Source organism: Oculina patagonica, chromosome 1 (genome assembly GCF_052425735.1).
Source record: "Oculina patagonica isolate OP01 chromosome 1, crgOcupat, whole genome shotgun sequence".
NCBI classification, from domain to species: Eukaryota; Metazoa; Cnidaria; class Anthozoa; order Scleractinia; family Oculinidae; genus Oculina; species Oculina patagonica.
The window spans coordinates 37613604-37634136 of record NC_135758.1 but is presented as its reverse complement, the minus strand read 5'-3'; the positions used below and the strand labels follow the sequence as shown (position 1 = coordinate 37634136).

The following is a 20533-nucleotide window of genomic DNA, read 5'->3' as shown; positions in this document are numbered from 1 at the left end:
AGATTGGCATGATATGGTTGACACAGACATCAGTTTTCAAAATTCCCTGACTTTTTTTTGAAAAAATAAAATTTCCAATTACCAAATAACTACAAATGTCAGATAATTATAGTAGTGACCTCCAGCCTCCACTTCCAAAAGAAACACATCGCAGAAATCCCCGGGGGGGGGGGCACTCCCTATAATCGCCTATACGGGGAGGCTCCGCCCGAAAGGGGTACCTTTTTCACGCTTCAGGTATATAAAAGGGTAGGGATTTCACAAGTTTAGGTATGTGAAAGGGTAGGGAAAACTGTCATTTAGGTATTTAAATGGGCCTTGAATAAAAAATATTTGGAACAGACGCACCTTATGGGTGTCTCATTTTAATTTATTAAACGCTACACAAAAATGAGAATATGTCGTGTCATTTAGGTATGTGAAAGGGGTACCTTTTTTCAATAAAAGGTATACGAAAGGGGTGCCTTTCCTGTCAAAATGGTATATAAAAGGGTAAGGGGTTGGACCTCGGGGCGGAGCCTCCCCGTATCAAACCTTTTCAAGTAGCCCCCCCCCCGGGCAGAAATCACATTCAGAGATTATATATTTTCAATTTTCCCTGCTCTTGAATTGTATTTTTCCATGATCATTCTGTGACCTGCTGTAACACAGATTGTGAATGACTGAGTTGATTTACAAAGGAAAAGACTTACTCAAATGCAGTTGAGCAAGACTGTTAAAGGATGCATGTGGTATGTAAAATTGGCTTTTATTAACAAACTCATCACATGAAAGTTTTGCCACATCTCAGTTTCCAATTTTGGAGGTGACATAATTTTGTATGATTACGGACTTGGAGAATTTGTTTAACATTTTTTCCCATGTTAAATTACCCACTTTTAGGGGTGTTGAATGGTAAATGTGAGACTGACATCTTTTCTGCCAGCCCGAGACTTTTTTTGCCTTGCAAAAAAAATCGAGACTCTGAGAAGGCGTCAAAGAAAAATTCGAGACAACAGGACCCCTGAATTTGCTCAAATTTTTGCGAGACACGCATTTTTGAAGGACCATTCACCACTCCTACTTTTGAAACGTCCAATTTTTGTGGTTCTAAAAAAGAAATAATATTTAATTATTAACAAAAAATTAAAAACTACCGCTATGTTTCCCTTCCTCTTGTTTAAAAACCACAAAATCCTAGTTACCCCGGTATCTGCCCTGCATGGGCTTATACAACTTTATATGAAAGCAGGTAAGGATTCTAAAAAGAAAAATAATTCAAACTGAGCTGATAAGAAACACACCAGGCAGGCTTTAACAGCATAATTTGTATAAAGCCACACAACCCCAATATACCGTAAAATTCCGGTTATAAGCCCTGGGCTTATACAACTTCATAAGGGTTCCGAAACGAGCCACGGGAGTGTTGATCGAAATACGTTTTTATGAAAGTTAAAAACACAGAATAAAGCAACATTTAGCCCTGTTCAGTACAGTCATCCTGCAGAGGGGGGCTTATATCCGGGGGATAGATGGGATTATAACCAGAGGGGCTTATAAGTGGGGGGGGGGGGGAACCAGAATTTTACGGTAGTCGAGTTCTCAGTAGTTACCTTTGACTCGTTCTCTTTTTTTCAATCAGTTTTAATGGGACAATTCTGAGTTGCCCTTTGCCTTTGTGTCAAAAGAAAGGACTTTGATGTCTTTGTGCCAAATCATTCATATCAAAATAAGTTTCAACTGTACCAATGAATGGTAGTAATTTAGATATACTACATGTTGAACCCTCCGCTGAATTAGAACGAAAAACAATGGAAATGGGTGAAAAAAAAAACAGTTTAATTTAAAAAAATTTTTTTTTTTACATTTTTTAAAACAAAGATAAATCATCAAGAGAAAGAAAAATGAAAATGTACATTTTTCTCCTGGTAAAACAACTAGGGAAAAAATGCAAAAAAATAATGCCGAACAAATTAAAACAGTCTCCGTCTCTGTGCATTGTTGAGTGAGTTCTTCTTCATCCTGATATCTTCTCCTTCTTTAGAACTCTTCAGTTTACACCACATCAAGTTGTAATTCATTTCTCTCAATGTCATTGAAGCCTACAAAGAGAATGAATATGAAGTTAGAAGATATTCACCTCATAGACTTAAAAAAGGTTCATACCCTGTACTTACGTCATTGTACACTTTCTCCATGAATGGTTGTGGTACAGCAGGGGACCACTTCTCCTACTCCTCCTAGGCAGATGGAACAAACTCCCTCCTGCAAGAGAAAAATAAGAAAGGGATTTATCACTTGATAAATAAAAGTTAGAATGAGAAGCTAGTTTATATGTTTTTTGGCCAGAACAAAAGTGCACCTAATTCTTATCTGAAAACCCCTACATCCACCTTGTTAATGTGTCCGATTGGCACCTTTCGTTCACAATATCTGTGACAAATTCTTGGACACAGGTTTTGCTACCTCTGAAGACCAACCGTGTGGTGTTCAACATGTACTGTTCAAAGCTGTGAATTTTATTATTATACTTGAAACTTGCAATGTTCTAGTCCATGGGCCACAAAACCAAAACACCACTTTAAACAAGAATTTTTTTTATTTAAAATAGAGAACTTTTAAAGACCTCCTCACACCTGATGCCAGCAATGCACATAATCATAATTTGTAGGGGTATCAAATGGTCTTTGCGAGCATTTGCGAGCATGGGAGCACCGCGTTTTTCTTTGCGAGCACGAGCATTGACAAAAATTAGCCTTGCGAGCAACGAGCACTTTTCAAAAACATACCTTCACTAAAAACCGAGCATGCAAGCACTTGTAAAATTGTGCGAGCACGAGATAACGAGCACCCACTAACATTTTGCGAGCATTTGCGAGCATTGCGACATTTTGAGGGACCATTCATGACCCCTATTTGTGCATGCTCTTTAAATATGCTCTTTTTTTAAAAAATGCTCTTTTCGCTGCGATAGAATTTTGTCGCTGCGATCAGTCGCACAAATTCAAATCAGCTTGAATTCGTGACTGATCGCAGTGACAAAATGAGTGATTGCAGCATGTGCACACTTCTGCGACAAAATATTCATTAACTAATGAGAAAGCGTCATATTTTTCGCCATATTGAATTGGAAAACTAGTTCACATTCCCACTTTTCCAAATTCATTGCATGTGCACAACTGCCTTGTTGCAGCAACTTGTTTTGAAGCACTACACACGGAGCAACTTGTCGCCTGGTGTGTCCCGACCTTAAAATAATGTTGTTCCTGTAACAGCAATAAATTCATCTCCTACGCATGTGCCACTTAACCGTTTTCAGTACATGCCTCCAGATCAGGAGAATTATGGAAATAAATTGTAGTTAATTAACATTTACTAGTTCACCGTTTATTTTTTACCTATTCACTTTTTTCTTATAAGATCAAGCCGCTAAATAGGTGGAAAAAGTTCTATAACTTTGTTACTTACCTGTTCAGTGAATTTTTAAGAATTTTAAGTGATTGCAGAAAGTAATGCGATAAATCTACTGGTTGCTGCCTAAGGAAAACTAAACTACGAGCAGTCCCTATAATTTCACAGAATCCATTGAACATGAAGGGAAAAAATAAATGACGGTGTGATTCCATCAAATGTGAAGGGAAAAAATAAATGACAGCGTGAGTCCATTGAACGTGAAGGGAAAAAATAAATGACCACAGGAAAAATGGGGACGAGGCAGGTCAAGGCAAGAGGCGGAAAAAGTTATCAATATATTTTTTTTACCTCTCCTCACGCAGCCACGTACCCATTTTTCATGCGGTCATTTATTTTTTCGCTTCACGTTCGACGGACTCTGCGGCAAAATAGGGACTGCTCGTAGTCTAAAGAATAACACTGCTTTATTCTTAATACTAGTCAGAAGTCTGCTTAAAAAGTTTTGATACTGAATCTTGATCATTCCTGAAAAAGTTCTCCAATTATCTTGGGTTAAGTAAAGACAAGAGGCATTTTGTGACAAGGTTTTGTTGTTGCAACTCTTTGAAGACACAACTAAATAATTTTCTACACAGGGTCAAATGCCCCACCGGTTTGGGCTCTAATATGCTACCTGTGAATTGTTTCTGGTAATATGTTATTGATAACCAATTAAAAAAATTTTCTTTTGACAGCAAATCCACATTATGTTTTTCATTAAGGGCAAAGGAATACCAAAACAAAAACAGAGGTGAAATCATGGAATGTTGCCAGTAATGTGAGCATAAGTGAATGAATGGATTACAAAATCCTTTATCTTGAGAGAACTTACTAACGTTTCTTTAATGGTCAAATGCTTGACATGGCGGGCAAAGTTTTGTGTCAAATACACACTATACAGAGCTTAACTCAGGTCAATTGCCCAGGGTCTGCCGAGGGGTGGGGGGGGGCTTGGATTTGACAGATACATTGAAGGGACACTGTCACAGGGATTTTTCTGCTTTTCAGTGAAACCTACTGGGGTACTAAAATTGTCTGAGTACTTTTCCTTGTACCTAGAACACAAAGTAAATTGTTCTTGAAGGAAGAGGGGAGCCATTATTACAGTGAAACGAACTCAACCGGGGCCACCCAACGTTTTTTAGCCAATCACAAGACGAGATTAAAACAAAAGAATTGGAGTTCCTTGGTCAGGGGACCAATCACAGTGAAGGGCAATTTTAACTCTTCGCTTGACTGAATACGATGCGAAGGCACGCTAAAGTGTTGTTTTTACGGCAAAAATATAATTTTGTTCATTTCGTTTAAGGTTAAGGCGAAAGTCTGCCAGTAATTTGGAACACTGGACGGAATCAACGTAAATACGTCTACCGAATTACGGCCGCGAATATTTTTGAAGACTGAAAGGATTCAGCGTATCACCGAATTACGGCGAGCAATTTTGAAGACTTCGAAAGACTGAACGAAGTGATGAACGTAGCGAAATAAATTTACCGGCCGATTCACGGCCAGCTCAATATTTTCCGAAAGACGGCTTGGCATGTCGAAGACGAAAGCTTGGATAATTTATCGAATATTACGGCCGGGAGTTTTGAAGACTGAACGGACGCAACGTAAATATAAAATTTACCGAAGCATGATCGGCTATAAAACTTACAATATGACACACATTTTCCAAAACACGGCCGGGAATGTCGAAGACGAAAGCTTATGTTAGTTTTCCTCGAATTTGCGGCCGACATTTTTGAACACGAAACGGGCTCAACGTAAAAATAAATTTACCAAATTACAGCCGCTAACAAGTATGCGTGAACCTGTCACGTTTCTGCACGTTTTGTTGAGTTTATCCGGCGATGAATATTTATGGTTTGAAATGTTCGCCGTTGTAATTTGTTCATTAGGTACAATGTTCTTTTTATCACTATATCACTGTATATATATCACTGATGTAATACACTGAGTTTATCTCTTTGTGGACCGGTGTTGATTCGCTTCGGCAAATATAAATACTGGTTTGAGGAAAAGCCGTTTCGTCTTCACAGTTTCAGCCGGTAAATAAATTTGTGTCGAGTCCGTTTTGTCTTCATTCCAGGCGCAGGCCGTGCTATTTTCGTTGAGTCCGTTCAGTCTTCAAAATTCCCGGCCGTCATTCGGTAAACTTATTTACGTTGATTCCGTCCAGTGTTCTAAATTACCGGCAGACTTTCGCCTTAACCGTAAACGAAATGAACAAAATTATATTTTTGCCGTAAAAACAACACTTTAGCGTGCCTTCGCATCGTATTCAGTCAACAAGCGAGGAGTTGAAATTGCCCTCCACTGTGATTGGTTGCCTGACCAAGGAACTCCAATTCTTTTGTTTAAAACTTGTCTTGTGATTGGCTAAAAAACGTTGGGTGGCCCCGGTTGAGTTCGTTTCACTGTAATTTCTAAGTGTTTTTTTCCAGGCCACAAGGGCAGAACTTGAAAAAGTCACAGCTAAGCTTTTTCAAGTTGAGATCTAAAGATCCTGATGGTATCACAATAATATCACTCCTTTTATATTTCAGTGCACTGGCCAAGTAATTTTTAACAAAACTGGACTACTATTATTTTGTAGGTTAAAAAAAAAATATGCATGTAACTGACCACTCCCCGAATGGGGCTTTTCAGGGCCAATTTGAAAACTGTAAATGAACGAAACATGATTAAGAATCCCAACTGGCAGGAGGCAGACCAGTTGGCTATTTACAAGCGTAGCCAAGGAGTTGAATTTGGGGCTACCGAAAACAACACCAGCTAGTGGTCAGAATGGGACTTGAACCCGCGACCTCCGGATTTCAAGTCCGACGCTCTAACCGCTTGGCCACGCTGCCTCCAATAGGTTTCCATTAGCTAGTTCTAATACATTTTTAGGTTCTTGAATGTTTGAAGTGAAGCTCCTGATAGTGTCCCTTTAATTCTTTTATTAACAACAAAGCAGTCTTCAACTGAATAAAACAATCATTCAACTGTAGTGTTCAATCGAATCTTGACTGGTTTAATTCATGGGCATAGAAAGCTGGGTGGTAAAGGGGCGAGGTGTTTTGAGGAAAAACTGGCAGTGATGTGATCTTGAAACCAGCTCAAATCTGGTCATGATCCGTGAATTGCCAGTCTAGTATGATGCATGATCTGCTTATTTTTTAGGACCATGATTCAAGTTTCTGGCTGAAAACTTTCGTAAAAACGACAAATACATTTCTTAAAATGTTAGTTCTGAGGATTCAGTTGTTACTTGGGTTTAACAGATTTCTAGAACTTTCCAGGACTGGTAGTCTTTTCCCGGGACTTTCTAGCCTGGAAAGTGCCACAATAAAATTCCAGGACTTTCCAGGACATGTTCGAACCCTGTTAGTCAGAACGCTTCAGCCCTTTTGTCTGTAACATTATTTAAAGTGTAACAAAAAACAGACAGCAACTGATAGATAAGGCAGGTTCTCTACAAGCACCAGAGACTAGCGAAATTCCTTGGCACACCGACTACCTTTGAGACAATAAAAAATTTTTAAAGATACAAAATGTACACAAGAAACAAGCTCAAGTTTTACTTGTTTCCATTACTTTTTCATTTCTTCCCCAAGTTGGAAACAGTAAAACTTTGTCTTGAAACTCCACACAAAACAAGAATCGTAATGATAAATTATCCCATAAAAAAGTGAACTACTCTAAGCTCACTGATGGTCATTGGCTAAAACTTATGTAACATTATATGATGTGTAATGTCACTTAAAAATGCCTTTCTAATTTTGGATGAAAATTCCAAAATTCCATGGTTTACAGTGGTAATCACTTTCAGTGAAGCACATTTTTAGGGCGGTGAAGTTTTAGCAATAAAACAAATCCTGCCTTTTTTGTGATAAGTGTTTTACTTTTTGAATGCCTATTGCTGGTTCCTACAAAATCTTCTCCTTCTTCTCCAAATTTTTAAGAAGAACATTGAACTAAAGTGCTACAAATCAATTTGTCAGGGGTGCACATAGGCGTACGGGCACTTTTGGACCTGGGAGGGAGGAGACCTTATTGCCCCAAAAAGTGACACGTGTTGAAAGCTAATTAAGAGGCATATAAAATGGACAACAAAACGTGCGATGAAATAGTTGCGTACAAACCTTGCTTGCTTACGGTCCTGCTTGTTCAAAGGAAACAATAGTTCTTTAATTAATTTTGCGGCGTTTCCCGAAGATGTTAATGCACTCAATCCTTTTTCTTAGGAAATATTTTATTTATTCATTCTAGTTTAGCAAAAATCAAAGTATTTTTAGGTAGCCAATTTACATCGTTTTCCCCCACTTGAAAGTTATACAAAAGCATGTGAAACATTTAGGGGTAAATGGGTTAAAACATTGCGTTGAAAATTTTGACCTAGCCCCTAGAGCTTAAACTTTTGAGTCAAAAGCATTAGCTTCATCACATTTGTAACAGCTTTGTTTCAAGGTATTACACTGGATCCACCACGCGCAAATGCTCAAGCTAAGGAAAATCCTAAACTTCTGGTCACCAACGCCAATTTCCCACTCACTTTAAAATCATTAAAACTGGGTCAAGCAGAATTTGCAAGAAAAATCGAACATGATTATAGCAATTTGTGAGAGGAAGCAAAAGCAGATAAATGAGAAATGTAAAACTTTTGAACCACAAAGTTTGGTTTATTTCCAATAGTTTTTCTGTTGACGTAGTTAGTTTGTTTTAAACGTAATGTTGAGATTTGTCAGCTTATTTTCCAATTTATTTTTTATGGGCTTGTTGCCTGAATTCTAAGCATTTTGCCCGCAAAATTTTGCCACTGGGGGGGCTGTAGCCCCCCTCGCCCCCCGCCTTGTACGCCTATGGGGGTTCAAAGTGTCATGCTTTGAGAATAATAATCTCACAGCAAGTGGAAAGTCTCCCTCACTGTATCTGGGAAATTAAGTGTCTTTAGAACTCAGAAACTCCAAATCAATTTATTGAGAAGCTGATTTTTTCTGAAAACATCTCGCAGAATGAAGTATAAAAAACTAAAAATTACCATAGATTTAATTTTTATGGTTGTGGTTTCTCCAAATGTGAGCTACTAGAATTCAAAGACAGAAGTCCTTTCTGGAGTTTTACAATTAACAGAAGAGGGATATATTTTCAGGTTTAAAACCATCTAAGGGGTGCTTTGTCTGCTCCCAACTTAATTGCGGCCTTATTATCTTCTCCACAAAAACTAACCACTCCGGAATAAAATCAAGTCCTTTATTCTTAACCTAACCAACTTTAATAACAGCTAACAGCTAAGGTTGTGTATACATCACACTAAAAAATGCAAGCACGAAATAAATTTTTTCTCCCATTAAAATGCTGTGACTTGTTGAGTTCTGTCTACACGAAGATGTCTGGGATTGCGAGGTAGCCTATACTGCATCTTAACTGGTCAATTGACTGCAACTGTAACACTGTGTATCCTCAAGTAGCCTAGGTCCTTGGTGCCTTACATAACTTATGTCTGGCTAGGTAGACTTAGACTTCAAATGCGACAAAACCTAGGTATCAAAACAGAACAAGCTTAGACTCCTTAGAACAGCAACAGTTAGCCTGAAAACTATTTAAACAAAAGAATTACTCTCTTCTACAATTATTATTGCCTTGTAGAGGCAGGAGAACGTGTTGCCAAAATTCCCACCTGGTCAGAAATGACATGCAACAAGTTTGCCGGGAATTGTAAAATAAAGCCAATGCAGGGATCATTATGGAAACCTGGAGCAACTGCAGAATACCCTGCAAATGAGATTCACCCTCGTCGAAACTCTTTGAAGAATGAGGCAGGAAACAATAGGAACTATTGTTGTTCAATAAGATGAATCTCATTTGCAGGGTATTCTGCAGTTTAGCAGAAAATTCATCATAAAATACAACATAAGTCATCAAAAAATGTCTAGATATTAAAAAAACCAAAGAAATATGTGCATACCTGTTTTTTTCTAGTATGGCCTGTAGCGCCCATCCTGTCCACCGCCACCCCGACCATATCCACCTTGCGGGCCATAACCTGAAGGTGCTTGTTGGTAGGCACCCATTCCACCATAACCGTAGTCGTATCCGGTACCATAGCCAGCACCATAATAGGGATCACCATAGGCGCCATACGATTGATTATAGCCGCCTCCTTGGTAACCGCCATACTGGTTGCCACCGTGATCACGACCGCGGCCACCCCCGCGGCCCCCACGGCTACCTCCGCGTCCGCCGCGTCCCCCCTGGCCACCACGGCTGTCTTTGTCTTTGGGTTCGGCTTTCTTGATTTCCACGTTCTTTCCACAAATGTTGACTCTTTTGATACAGCAAAGTTCATCGACGACATCTTCGTCTTCGAATTCAACAAAACAAAAACCACGATGTTTGCTGGCGCTGCCATCTTCTGATTTCTTCATGATCAAGTCGACGCTGGTTGGAGCAATGCCGCGCACAGCTTCAGCAAGGCATTGCTGGATATCCTCGGAGGTTGCCTCGTCTTTTAATCCACCAATGAAGATTTTCTTTGTTTTGAGACGCGCTGTTGCGCTGTCATCATCTCTTGGAATGGCTCGTTTGACTTCGACTTCTTTTCCTTCAATGGTATGGGCTCCCTTTTCTTTCTTGTCTTTTAATACTTCGACGACGCTTTCCTTGTCTACGAAAGTCACATAACCGAATCCTCTTGACTCTTTTGTTTGAGAATCAGTGATTACAACACAGTCTGACATTTCTCCATAGCTTTCAAAGTATCCTTTTAAACCGTCATTGGTCGTAGATCTGTTCAAACCACCAACAAAGATCTTTTTCAGTCGATCGTCGTTGTTCGTTTCGTTCGCCATGTTTGAAATGCTTCTTTTCGAAAGCTTTTCCTTGCTGTTGTGAAAAGGTTTAGGCAAAAGAAATTGAAAAACCTTGCTACTTCAAACGATGAATTGTCACACAGAAAAGATGGACGCGGAAAAGACCGACAGCACACCACCAGTTGTTCTTAGAATAGCCGGCACGTGTTCGGAATTTGTGCGATTTGATTGGTCGAATGTTCTTTGTAGAATGATTTTGATTGGATGTGACAATAATCGATTTCCTTGTTATCGATTTGCAATTTCGCGGGCTCAATTTCAAAATGGCGTTCAAGCAGAGGTAATGTGAGATCTCTGTTGTACTCCCAAGCAAGAAGATTTCTCGTTGATCAGCTAGCTTTAATTCATTTTTCTTTATTTGAAGGGTGACAGAGTTCAAATCTGCTCTCTCTGCACGACAGATTGACCTCAGACATTTGAAAAGGCTCTGCTTTAGTGGTATGTGCGATCTGTAGATTGTTCTGCATAAGGAAATTTCTTGAATCTTGGGCTGTTTATGGTGTGGTAGGGGACTGATTTTTTCATTTCTTAATCATTTAATGACAGGTATTCCTGATGGATCTGGAATTCGCTCACTATGCTGGAAGGTAGGCAGCTGCAACACATATACCATTTACCCCCCTGGGGTGGGTAATCAATTTTTGATAAACTTGGGGGAGGGGCTAATTAAATGTTTCTAAGGGCACTTTCTGAGAAAGTGCCCTTGAACTCTGAACCTTGAACTCTGTCACTCTTTCTCAGAACGTGCCCTTAGAAATATCCAGTGGTTTTGAATGTGAAATGGTCCCTTTTCCATGATTTTTTTTTTACAAATCCACCACAACAGTTTATATTTATGCAATGACTGGTTTGGCAGGACGAATCTGACTAACAACGAACCTCTGTTCTTGAATATACCGGTCTGGCTGGCCAGTTGTGACTAATGGAAATTAATGTTAGTCACACTGCCATGCTTCCTTTACTGCACAGATGAAAAAATACTAAAACTTAAGCCTGGGAACATACCGATAGATGGAGTGTGAATTATACATGAAATGACCAGTGGAGTACATCTGCAATCAGCAGCTGCCAAAAGTTTACCTTCACAATAATAGTTACTACCAGTTACACAGACTAAGGCATCAGCTAATGAGGTAACCCCGCTTGATTTAGTGTCTCGGAACAAGTAGTGAGTATTTACAAATTTTTAGCCAGATTTGATAGAATCTTTGCTCTATTACTTGCTTTTCTATCGCTTACAGGAAGAAGTAACCAGCTTCATTTCGACAAAGTAACTGATGCTTTCATCACCACTGGTACTTTCCAGAGCAGCTTTTCAGTCACATATTTGTTGTATCTGGACTAGTAGTGACAGACACAATGACATTCTAAATTGTAATCAATTTTATCTTGAAGCTGATTTTAGGTTACCTTCCTCCCCAAAGGGATCTTTGGCCTGAAGTTCTCAAGAGACAGAGGTATGTTACAAGACTTGTTTAGTAAAGATAAACTTTGTTTCTTATTATCAATTGCGTGGAAGGCACAGTGGCGTAATGGTTAGCGTGTTGGTCCGACTCTGGGTTTGAGCCCCAGCCGGCTGGGGTTATGGTGTTGTGTTCTTGGGCAAGTCACTTATAAAATATTGTATTTTACCTTTGTTATGTCAGGGTAGAAGAAAGCACCACCAGGGTCCGAAATTAACGTTTTTACATCGGCGCCAGCTGGCTACCGGACCAAAAGTTTTAGTCGCCAGATGGCAACTTCTGGTCGCCAATTTTTTTTTGTTGACTTTCCTTAAAGCTGATTTCCAGTCCGTACTGCGCAGACTCGGGGTCTGTTTTCGTTTTTGTTTTGAATTCGTTAAAACGTTACACTTCAGTGACAGCATACACGAAGTTTTTTAGTCCGCCATTACGATTCGTTTCGTTCAAGAATTCCGGATGAGCTGAAACGTCGGTTTGAAATAGCTTCAAGGTTCTTCTACTCGTTTTTAATTGTTCTGCAAGGATATCTGGTGCTAATAATGAAGAAAAAGGTAAGTTTGTCACGGAATTTTTAGTTTTGCTTGTAAACATTCCTTCGTGTGAGGCTCACATAAACATTGCAGTGGAGATTGTGCAGTACGGACTGGAATTCATCTTTAAATTACTTTTAAAAGATGAAATACTTGTTCTTCTTGTGTATTTTTGGCCATTCATATGCTCAATTAATTATACCACAAAACAACGACGATATGAAAGCCAGTTCAACAGACTGTAACCACTTAAAGAAATGCTGTACTCGCCTATAAGTAGAGTCTTAATTAAGTCTTCTTTATCGAAAGTTAACTCTAACATTTAAACGGAAAATACTTTACAGTGAGTCTTACCCAAACATTCCGCTCTTTAATATAAAAAACATTTCCACCAACTTTCTGACATATTTTGACAGGAAGTTTTTCATTCAACACAGTGACAACAAGAACGTGTTGCGTTTGTGGAACGTCGTAGCTTAGTTTTAAGTAAATGACGGAATATTTCAGCACGTCTGCGGACACGGCATCATTGCGAAAGACAGCACACAGCTCGGCGCGCCCGCAATAGCATCATAGGCGGCTTGCAATGTTCGAATCGTGTTGATCGCAGCTGTTGGCTGAGCTGTTGGGGATTTTATACATTATGTACCGAGAAATTTACTTCAGTGTTATCTCAAGGACATCGCCAAGATAAAATGTGAGTCAATAAATTGTTAAAAAAACGGCTCCAAATTTTATCATTAATCAATTTCTCTGAATACTCTTACTAAGCAACTTAGTCGCCAGCAGGCAATCAGTTGTGAAATTCTGGTCGCCAGCTCTCAATATTACCGGGGTAAGTCGCACTGGCGACCAGGAAGGCGCAATTTCGGACCCTGACCACGGTCATAAATTGTCTTGTCAAAGTATGATGTAGCTCATGATTTAGATCTTGAAAAAGTCTGTATCCGAGCAAAGTGGCCCATACAGGCGGAGCTTATCCCGGTTTCCTTAGCATTAAGCGACTAGGAGTATTGCTACTCCCCCCTGGATGGGATGCTAGTCCATCGCAGGGTTACTCTCCAGCAGTAAATTTGCTGGTACCCATTTATACACCTGGGTGGAGAGAGGCACTGTGAGAGTAAAGTGCCTTGCCCAAGAACACAACGCAGAGTCGAGCGCACTAACCATTAGGCCACCACACCTTGCACGATTTAGATCTTGGTTACCAATAAATAGACTTACTTTTATAAGTAGTAAATGTTTCTCGTGAGTGTGTAAACATTAATTTTTTTTCGAAAATTATAGAGAAATAATGTGATAATCATAAAAATTGTTACATGTATTCCTTAAACAAGACAGCTTGTTTCATCTTTTTAAATTTAAGGTCCACTTACAAACAGTTTGTCGAGGAAATTATCATTGAACAGTGCAAAGGAACAAAGTCAGGAAAGGATTCCAAGGAATTTGATGTTGATCATGTAAGTATTGTGTTAACACTGGAGAATCCTAAAAAGTTGCATAAAATTACCATGCCAACATTTATTTTAAATGTCTGTTTGTTTTATTACTACTTTGAAGATTTAATTCACTTGCACTCCTTCCATAATTCATAATAAAATTAAATGTTATAATTATGTAATCCTGAGAATTTTGTTGTAAATCTGGACAGTGTCTCTTAGTTGATGATTTTTCTCTATCTGCTGTTGTTTGGGAGGTGTGGTGGCCTAATGGTTAGTGAGCTTGCGGCCACATCAAGGGGTCTGGATTCAAGTGTTGGTCAGGGTCACTGTGTTGTGTTCTTGGGCAAGACATTTTACTCTCACAGTGCACAGTCTTTACCCAGGTCTCTTTCTGTGGACTGGCATCCCATCCAGGAGGGGGTAGAAATACTCCTAGTCACTTATTGCTATAGAAACTTAACTTAAGCACAAGCCACATGGGTCTTTGGTTGAAACTCAGCCTTTTATCTGCTGTTGTACTAACTGGAGGAATAAAATCTGTGAAATCAATAGGTAAATAAAGGTAAATGCTGCTGTTGAGCAAAGTGGCTCATAAGGCTGGAGCTTATGCCAGTTTCTGTAGAATTAAGTGGTTATGAGTATCCCCCCCCCCCCTGGATGGGATGCTAGTCCATTGCAGGGTTAACCCGCAGCATAAAATTCACCAGACAAGTACCCATTTATACACCTGGGTGGAGAGAGGCACTGTGAGAGTAAAGCATCTTGCCAAGAAAACAACACAGACTGTGTTCCAGCCAGCGCTCGAACCCCGGTCCAGTCGATCTGGAGACCACTGCACTAACCATTGGGTCACCGCGCCTTCCACATGAATTCAATAAGGATGTTATAAACTTGCCAACCACATCTTTTACCTTTAACAGGCTTTTTCTAACACCAGTTGAGATATTTTTGTTTTAAATGTTTATAGCCATTGAACCCAAATCCTGACAGCCAGTGGCTGGCATTTTTTAAAGACAATGAGGTGCTATTACAAATTGACAAGGATTGCAGGTATTTAACCACATTAATTTAGTAATATGCACAGTTTACCAAATTTTTTGAACAGTAGCCCTCCATCTTATTAGTACACCCACTGAATAATTATCTGTTCTGTAGGAAAAATATCAATACTTCCTACTTCTCCTTTGTTACTTGGAAGTCAATTAAGTTGACCTCGTTTTAGAGTTTAAATTTTGGGTTTTACTACCACTAAGGGAGTTTAAATATAAAATGATTGCCATTAATATTATCCTTGTACCTTTTAGACTGCTGCATTAATAAAATAACAAACAAAAACAAAATGTAAGCATAGAAGAAGGTACCGGTATTCAAACTAAAACAATAATCTTAGTTCTAGAATTCTGATTATTTCACTATCAATGGTTTTGTTGTAGGAGGCTGTGTCCAGATATTTCCTTTTTTCAAATAGCAACTAAATATCCAAACAAAAAAGTCACAACCGGTGAGTGAGAGATACTTTTTGCTTACCTTGTTGAATTCAATATTGTCTTGATGCACTACCATGCTCTCAGAAGTAGCTTTAAGTAGCTGGGAGAATTTATACTTTTATGCTAGAGTGATAACTGTTGATTCATCCTTCAATGTCAAACATAACACTTTCTTAAACTCATTAAAAATTAATCAAGTTAAAACAAAGAAAATCATAATCGTGAAGGAGATTGGATACCCGGTCTTGATTAGCATAGATTTGTTTCGATTTAGAAGATATAACAAACACTCAAGACAGTTTCATCGGCTATCCAAACACCTTGAATTTCGTCAAAAATACTCCACTCCGCGTCATATTTTCAACTCTCTTCTCGGTGTTTGGATATCCCAATGAAACACTGCCGCTCATGTTTAATATTTAACCTCAACTGTCACATGCCAGGGCACCTTGAAATTTTTTTGTAACATAACCCACTGTATGTTATCCTCATTGGTTAGGAGATGACAGAGACTTTGAAACTCTAAGAGAGCGAGTCTTGCGGACCCACTTAGAGGCATCACATGTTAACACGAACAGAAGTGGATTGAAAAATGTAAGTCCCAAAAAAACATTTTCCTCACTTCAAATTTTTACACATTTGTTTCTTGAGTGGTTGGTGGCAGGGCTGCAAATAGCAGTCAGTCATCGGACATTCGCCAACCAAAAATTGCTCGATGTCCGATGAAATCCCAAGTGTGGTCGAACATGATGTCTGGACAATTTTTTTATCATAAATCATTTTACGGCAACAATGAATAAAATTTAACCTTTTGTTTTTGGTGATTTCCGACCAAAATGGTGTTTTAGTAGGACATATGTCCGTTCAAGTGAAAAAAATTATTTGCAGCCCTGGGGTGGTAATGTACAGAAGAACAAAATTTTAACAGAATTTGTTTGTTTCATGTGTTTCATTGTTTAAGTTATCAGCACCCAGGAAAATTGCTCCAGAGGAGTATTTTGTGTTAGGAGATGGTCAAGAGGCTCACTGGGAGGTAAGCAAGTTGTTCTTGATAGGCATCTAAAATGTAATCAGTTGACGAATTCTAAATCAGTTGATTGTCATGTAGTGTAAGTTGTCTAAAATCAGTTTGTTTCTCTGCTTTGAAAGCTGAGAGTGCAGCCATAATTATGGATGTGCAGCTGGGCTACTTCAATACAAAATAAATTGCCCTTTGTTAATTTGTTACTGAAATACTGGTATGTAAAATTAAAGAAATACTACCGGTAATTATTTATTTAATTCCAGGTTGTTGAGAGAATATTGTACATCTATGCAAAACTTAATCCTGGGTTGGGTTACGTTCAGGTGAGAGAATTTTTGTTCCAGCTTAAGGTCTAAAAAAGGCAAACAGAGAGCCATTAATGCCATTTTTCAAAGAATATCAATATGTAGCTATTGTAGAAACCTCATGTGCAGTTTCTTATATTACAATGCATTAATGCACCCCTGAAGTACCACATGTTAATGCGCTAAGTTTTAAGTTTGTTACAGGATAAATAATGATTTCTATGGCATTTTTTTCCAGGGCATGAATGAAATAATTGGTCCACTGTACTATGTGTTCTGTTCTGATCCAGACCCAGAATGGCAAGGTGTGTCAGTAATTTTGTATTAGAATTAACATGTCAGTTTCAAACTGAGGCAGAAAAAGATCAGGGATGATTGAGCAGATTTCCTTTGAAGTGACTTTTTTTACCAGTGTTACCACCCAATGCGGGAGGCATGGTGATGTAATGGTTAGTGCACTGGACTCAAGATCGAGTGGTCTGGGTTCAAGCCCTGGCCAGGGTCACGGCATTGTGTTCTTGGGCAAGAGACTTAACTCTCATAGTTCCTCTCTCCACCCAGGTGTATAAATGGGTACCAGCAATTTACTGCTGGGGGTACCCCTGCAATGGACTAGCATCCCATACAGGTGGTGGTGGTGGTTGTGGGCGGGGGTGTGGGGGGTGGGGTAGAAATTCTATTAATTAGTTCATTCTATGGGAAAGCTCCAGCCTAATGAGCCATTACTTTATAACACAAGTTCTTGCTTATTTTTTGACAGAAAATGTCGAAGCAGATGCCTTCTTCTGCTTTACTAATCTTATGTCAGAGATACGAGATAACTTCATCAAAACTCTGGATGATTCAGCTTGTGGTATAGGTAGGTTCCTGGGTTATAGCTGAGATAACTGATGAAGCTATTTACTGCTCTGCTGTTAGCAGGCATGCATGCAAACATCCTTCATGAAGGGTTCTACTAAATGTTTTACTATTAGCTATTGAGGTTTCCTTTTATATAGGTAGGTTTAAGCCCTTCTCAACCTCATGGCAAAAAAGAATGAAATGCAGAAATACCCATTTAATGATTGAATTAAAAATGTAAATTGTTTATGTGTTTTATTGTTAATTGCCGCTACATTTCAGGAAACATGATGAAAAGTGTTAGAAACCTGTTGAAAGAGAGAGACCTTTTATTATTCACATATCTGGTATTGTATCGTAATTCAGATTATTTCTACTTGAGTTACTCTAAGTTACTGTTGTTGTATAAGATTCACCAAATAAATAGAGTGAGATGGGAGACTAATAAAAGAATAACAAGTTGCTAATAATATTTGTTTCCCAAGCTAGACATATGCATATTTGTCACCAGTTTCATTCTATTAGTATTTCTAAAGATGGTGCATCTTTTTTTCTCCAACCTTGACATTAATTTTAAAGAGTATTTTTGTAACAATGTAAGTTTGGTTTGTTGTAGGAAGAACAACAAATGAGGCCACAGTTCTACAGTTTCAGGTGGCTGACGCTGCTGTTATCTCAGGAATTTGCCTTACCAGGTGTGTGTAGGAAAACTGATTTAGTAAATGAGTAAAAACCTTTATTTAAGTATCAACCACAAATTGTAGTGCATGAATAGGCACCAGCTGGAGACATCAAAACTAAATTGAAAACAAAAACTAATGCCTAAGTTACCTGCACACAAAGTTTATTGTTTTCACGGATGACTTCGTTGATTTTATATTAATTTTACTTCAGTCAGCTCAAGTTAGCTCCTTTCATATCAACAGTGAACCACTCAGAACTCACAGTAAAACCTTGCTACCAGTGAAAATGAAGATTGGTTTAAGTTTTGCACCTCATTAGCCTAGAAAACAACTTGTTTGTTCTTATATATGAGTTAAATGTAGTTTAAAAGTGTGTATTTCTGGCATTTAATTCACTTTGCTTTAATTGCATATCAGATGTTATCAGGGTGTGGGATTCACTGTTTGCTGACGAGAAGCGATTTGATTTCCTCATTTATGTTTGCTGTGCTATGCACATGTAAGTGAATGGATTGTACAATGCATCACAAATAATTTTCTTTTAGAACACATATGCCGTCAGTTACATCTAAGCTTATTTATTGCATTGGGGTATCAAACATTGCACGACTTAGACTGTTCACAGCCCTCTATTTTCTTTCTTTCTTTTTTTTTTCAATCACTTAACGTTGGAAAAGAATCACGAGAGAACTGGATGGCCACCCCCTCCTGCTTCACACTTGCTTTACTTAATGTTTCTTTTGCATTGAAAAATAGCATGACTGGGCTTTAAACTTCAAAGCTCAAAGGAATGACAGATATATGTTATGCATGTGTGGCACTTCAAATTGAACTGCTCAGATAAGAAATAAAGATGTGCTTGTTGTTTTGTATTGTAGGGTTATAAGGGAGCAAATACTTGCAGGGGATTTTGCTACAACAATGAAACTTCTACAGGTATTGGTGTACCTTTATGGTTGTGTCTTCAGGCAGGGTTGCCACAGGTCAAGAAATGGTCAGGGAAAATTATAATTCTTTATGGTCAGGGAATTTTATTTTGGGTCAGGGAAAATAAATATATATTTAAGAAAAGTCAGGGAAAATTGAAATTATATCACTGCTGATGTAATACCATTGAAGGCAGGAAGAAATATTTCAGGTTGAAGTGATGTCCATGATTTTTTTTCTTTTGGAAATGGAGGCTGCATGCAACTTTATCTGACATTTTGTATTTTTTGGTCAGGGAAAGATGGCGGAACATGCCTGACGAGGCTGAGATTTCAGCGAAATTTATAGCAGTAAACAAAGATATTTTTAATATTTTAACTCCAAAATCGTGCGTTCAAAGAATAGCAAAGACAGAGAATGTCAACTGAAGAAATTACCGAAGTTTATCTAATTCTTTTATCGCTTCGACGAAAGAACTTTCTGAAGCAGAAATTTGATTTTTATCAGAGAAAAGTTAGAGAATTTTGAAAACTGATGTCTGTGGAAACCATCTCAGAACCCTTCAAAGTGCAACTTGTAAGCTGTTCTGCATTAATCTGTGCATTCTTTTAAATGCAGTGTTTTGTTGTTCTTCATTTCAGAATTATCCAGATATTGACATCCACACAATTCTCTCCAAAGCAATCGAACTCAAACGTCCAAGAGTAGTGGCACCCAATCCTCCAGCATCACATCAAAAACAGAAAGCTGGGTTCCAGTTCAAGAAGAGATGACAACTGTATCATGATAATTATATGATTCATTTATGTCATCTTCAAATTTAAAAATTGACAACAGTTTAACCCTTTTATCCTCTGTAGTTAAGAGTTATTGAAATAATTTCTCTGTATACTTTTTTATAACAAATATAAGTAGACAGGTTTAAAGAATATATTGCCTGATCATCTCAGGAATGATGTGTTGATTTAGTGCCATATTCTCTCTAAGAGGTCCTAAGAGAATTATAGAACAGGTATGAAAATTACCGGGTAGTGAGGGGAAGTCAGATCTTGACCTTGTTACTAAAAGCACTAGTTTTTTTAGTATAAATTTTTATTTGCATGCACTAGGATTGTTTGACAAGCCTAAATAAAGTCTGCCGTCCTTCTTCATCATCAGTGGCTCATAGAGCATCTGCAAAGGAGATGTGACTCGTGTGTGTTGATAAATAGTATTTTTTGGATTTTCTGTTATAAATCAGCTGCAGTTTGTTTCGTCACGCAATGCTTCTCAAATACAGTAAAAACCCGCGTATAAGAACCTAACATTTAAGAACCTGTTAGGCTAAAATTTCATTTTTAAGCACCCTTCACATAAGAACCATTTTAGGCTAAAATTATAAAACAGGTTCTTATTTTCAAAAAAAAGAAAAAAAAATAGTCTTTTAAAAAATATACAAGATTTATTGGGAATTATAGTAAAGGTTACAGTATAGCTTTGATTTTAACAGAATCAGATTAAAATAGTATAGTATTTTGCCTACCGAAGCCTCCAAGAATACTGT

General features: G+C 38.3%; 2 protein-coding genes across 3 annotated transcripts; one reads left to right on the top strand and one right to left on the bottom strand.

The window, feature by feature from the left end:
- Window positions 1-1797: 1797 nt before the first annotated feature.
- Window positions 1798-10410, bottom strand: LOC144628812 (heterogeneous nuclear ribonucleoprotein A0-like). 2 transcript variants are annotated; one of them, XR_013566291.1, is made up of 3 exons: window positions 9386-10410; window positions 2157-2244; window positions 1798-2081 (listed from the first exon to the last, which is right to left on the bottom strand). XR_013566291.1 is itself a non-coding variant. In XM_078486930.1 (2 exons), the coding sequence occupies exon 1, from the start codon at window positions 10266-10268 to the stop codon at window positions 9396-9398; it is 873 nt and encodes a 290-aa protein (XP_078343056.1). In that variant the 5' UTR covers window positions 10269-10410; the 3' UTR covers window positions 8657-8957; window positions 9386-9395. The 2 variants fall into 2 exon arrangements, 1 of the variants encoding a protein (XP_078343056.1); XM_078486930.1 differs by lacking the exons at window positions 1798-2081; window positions 2157-2244 and adding an exon at window positions 8657-8957.
- A 131-nt stretch (window positions 10411-10541) lies between these two features.
- LOC144628776 (TBC1 domain family member 13-like) lies at window positions 10542-20285 on the top strand. The gene is made up of 17 exons (XM_078486896.1): window positions 10542-10569; window positions 10654-10727; window positions 10836-10876; window positions 11685-11746; window positions 13649-13742; window positions 14692-14774; window positions 15158-15225; window positions 15711-15805; window positions 16173-16244; window positions 16499-16558; window positions 16779-16845; window positions 17301-17399; window positions 17663-17727; window positions 17997-18075; window positions 18481-18562; window positions 18942-18999; window positions 19632-20285. Exons 1-17 carry the CDS (start codon window positions 10553-10555, stop codon window positions 19761-19763), a joined length of 1248 nt encoding a protein of 415 aa, XP_078343022.1. The 5' UTR covers window positions 10542-10552; the 3' UTR covers window positions 19764-20285.
- The last annotated feature ends 248 nt before the right edge of the window (window positions 20286-20533 follow it).

Excerpts from the sequence above, each read along its gene's own strand:
- LOC144628812 (XM_078486930.1), bottom strand. The coding sequence starts at position 10,268 with ATGGCGAACGAAACGAACAACGACGATCGACTGAAAAAGATCTTTGTT.
- LOC144628776 (XM_078486896.1), top strand. Across the intron at positions 16,245-16,498 it reads GTCAAGAGGCTCACTGGGAG|GTTGTTGAGAGAATATTGTA; the intron begins GTAAGCAAGTTG and ends ATTTAATTCCAG. Across the intron at positions 17,400-17,662 it reads TGATTCAGCTTGTGGTATAG|GAAACATGATGAAAAGTGTT; the intron begins GTAGGTTCCTGG and ends GCTACATTTCAG.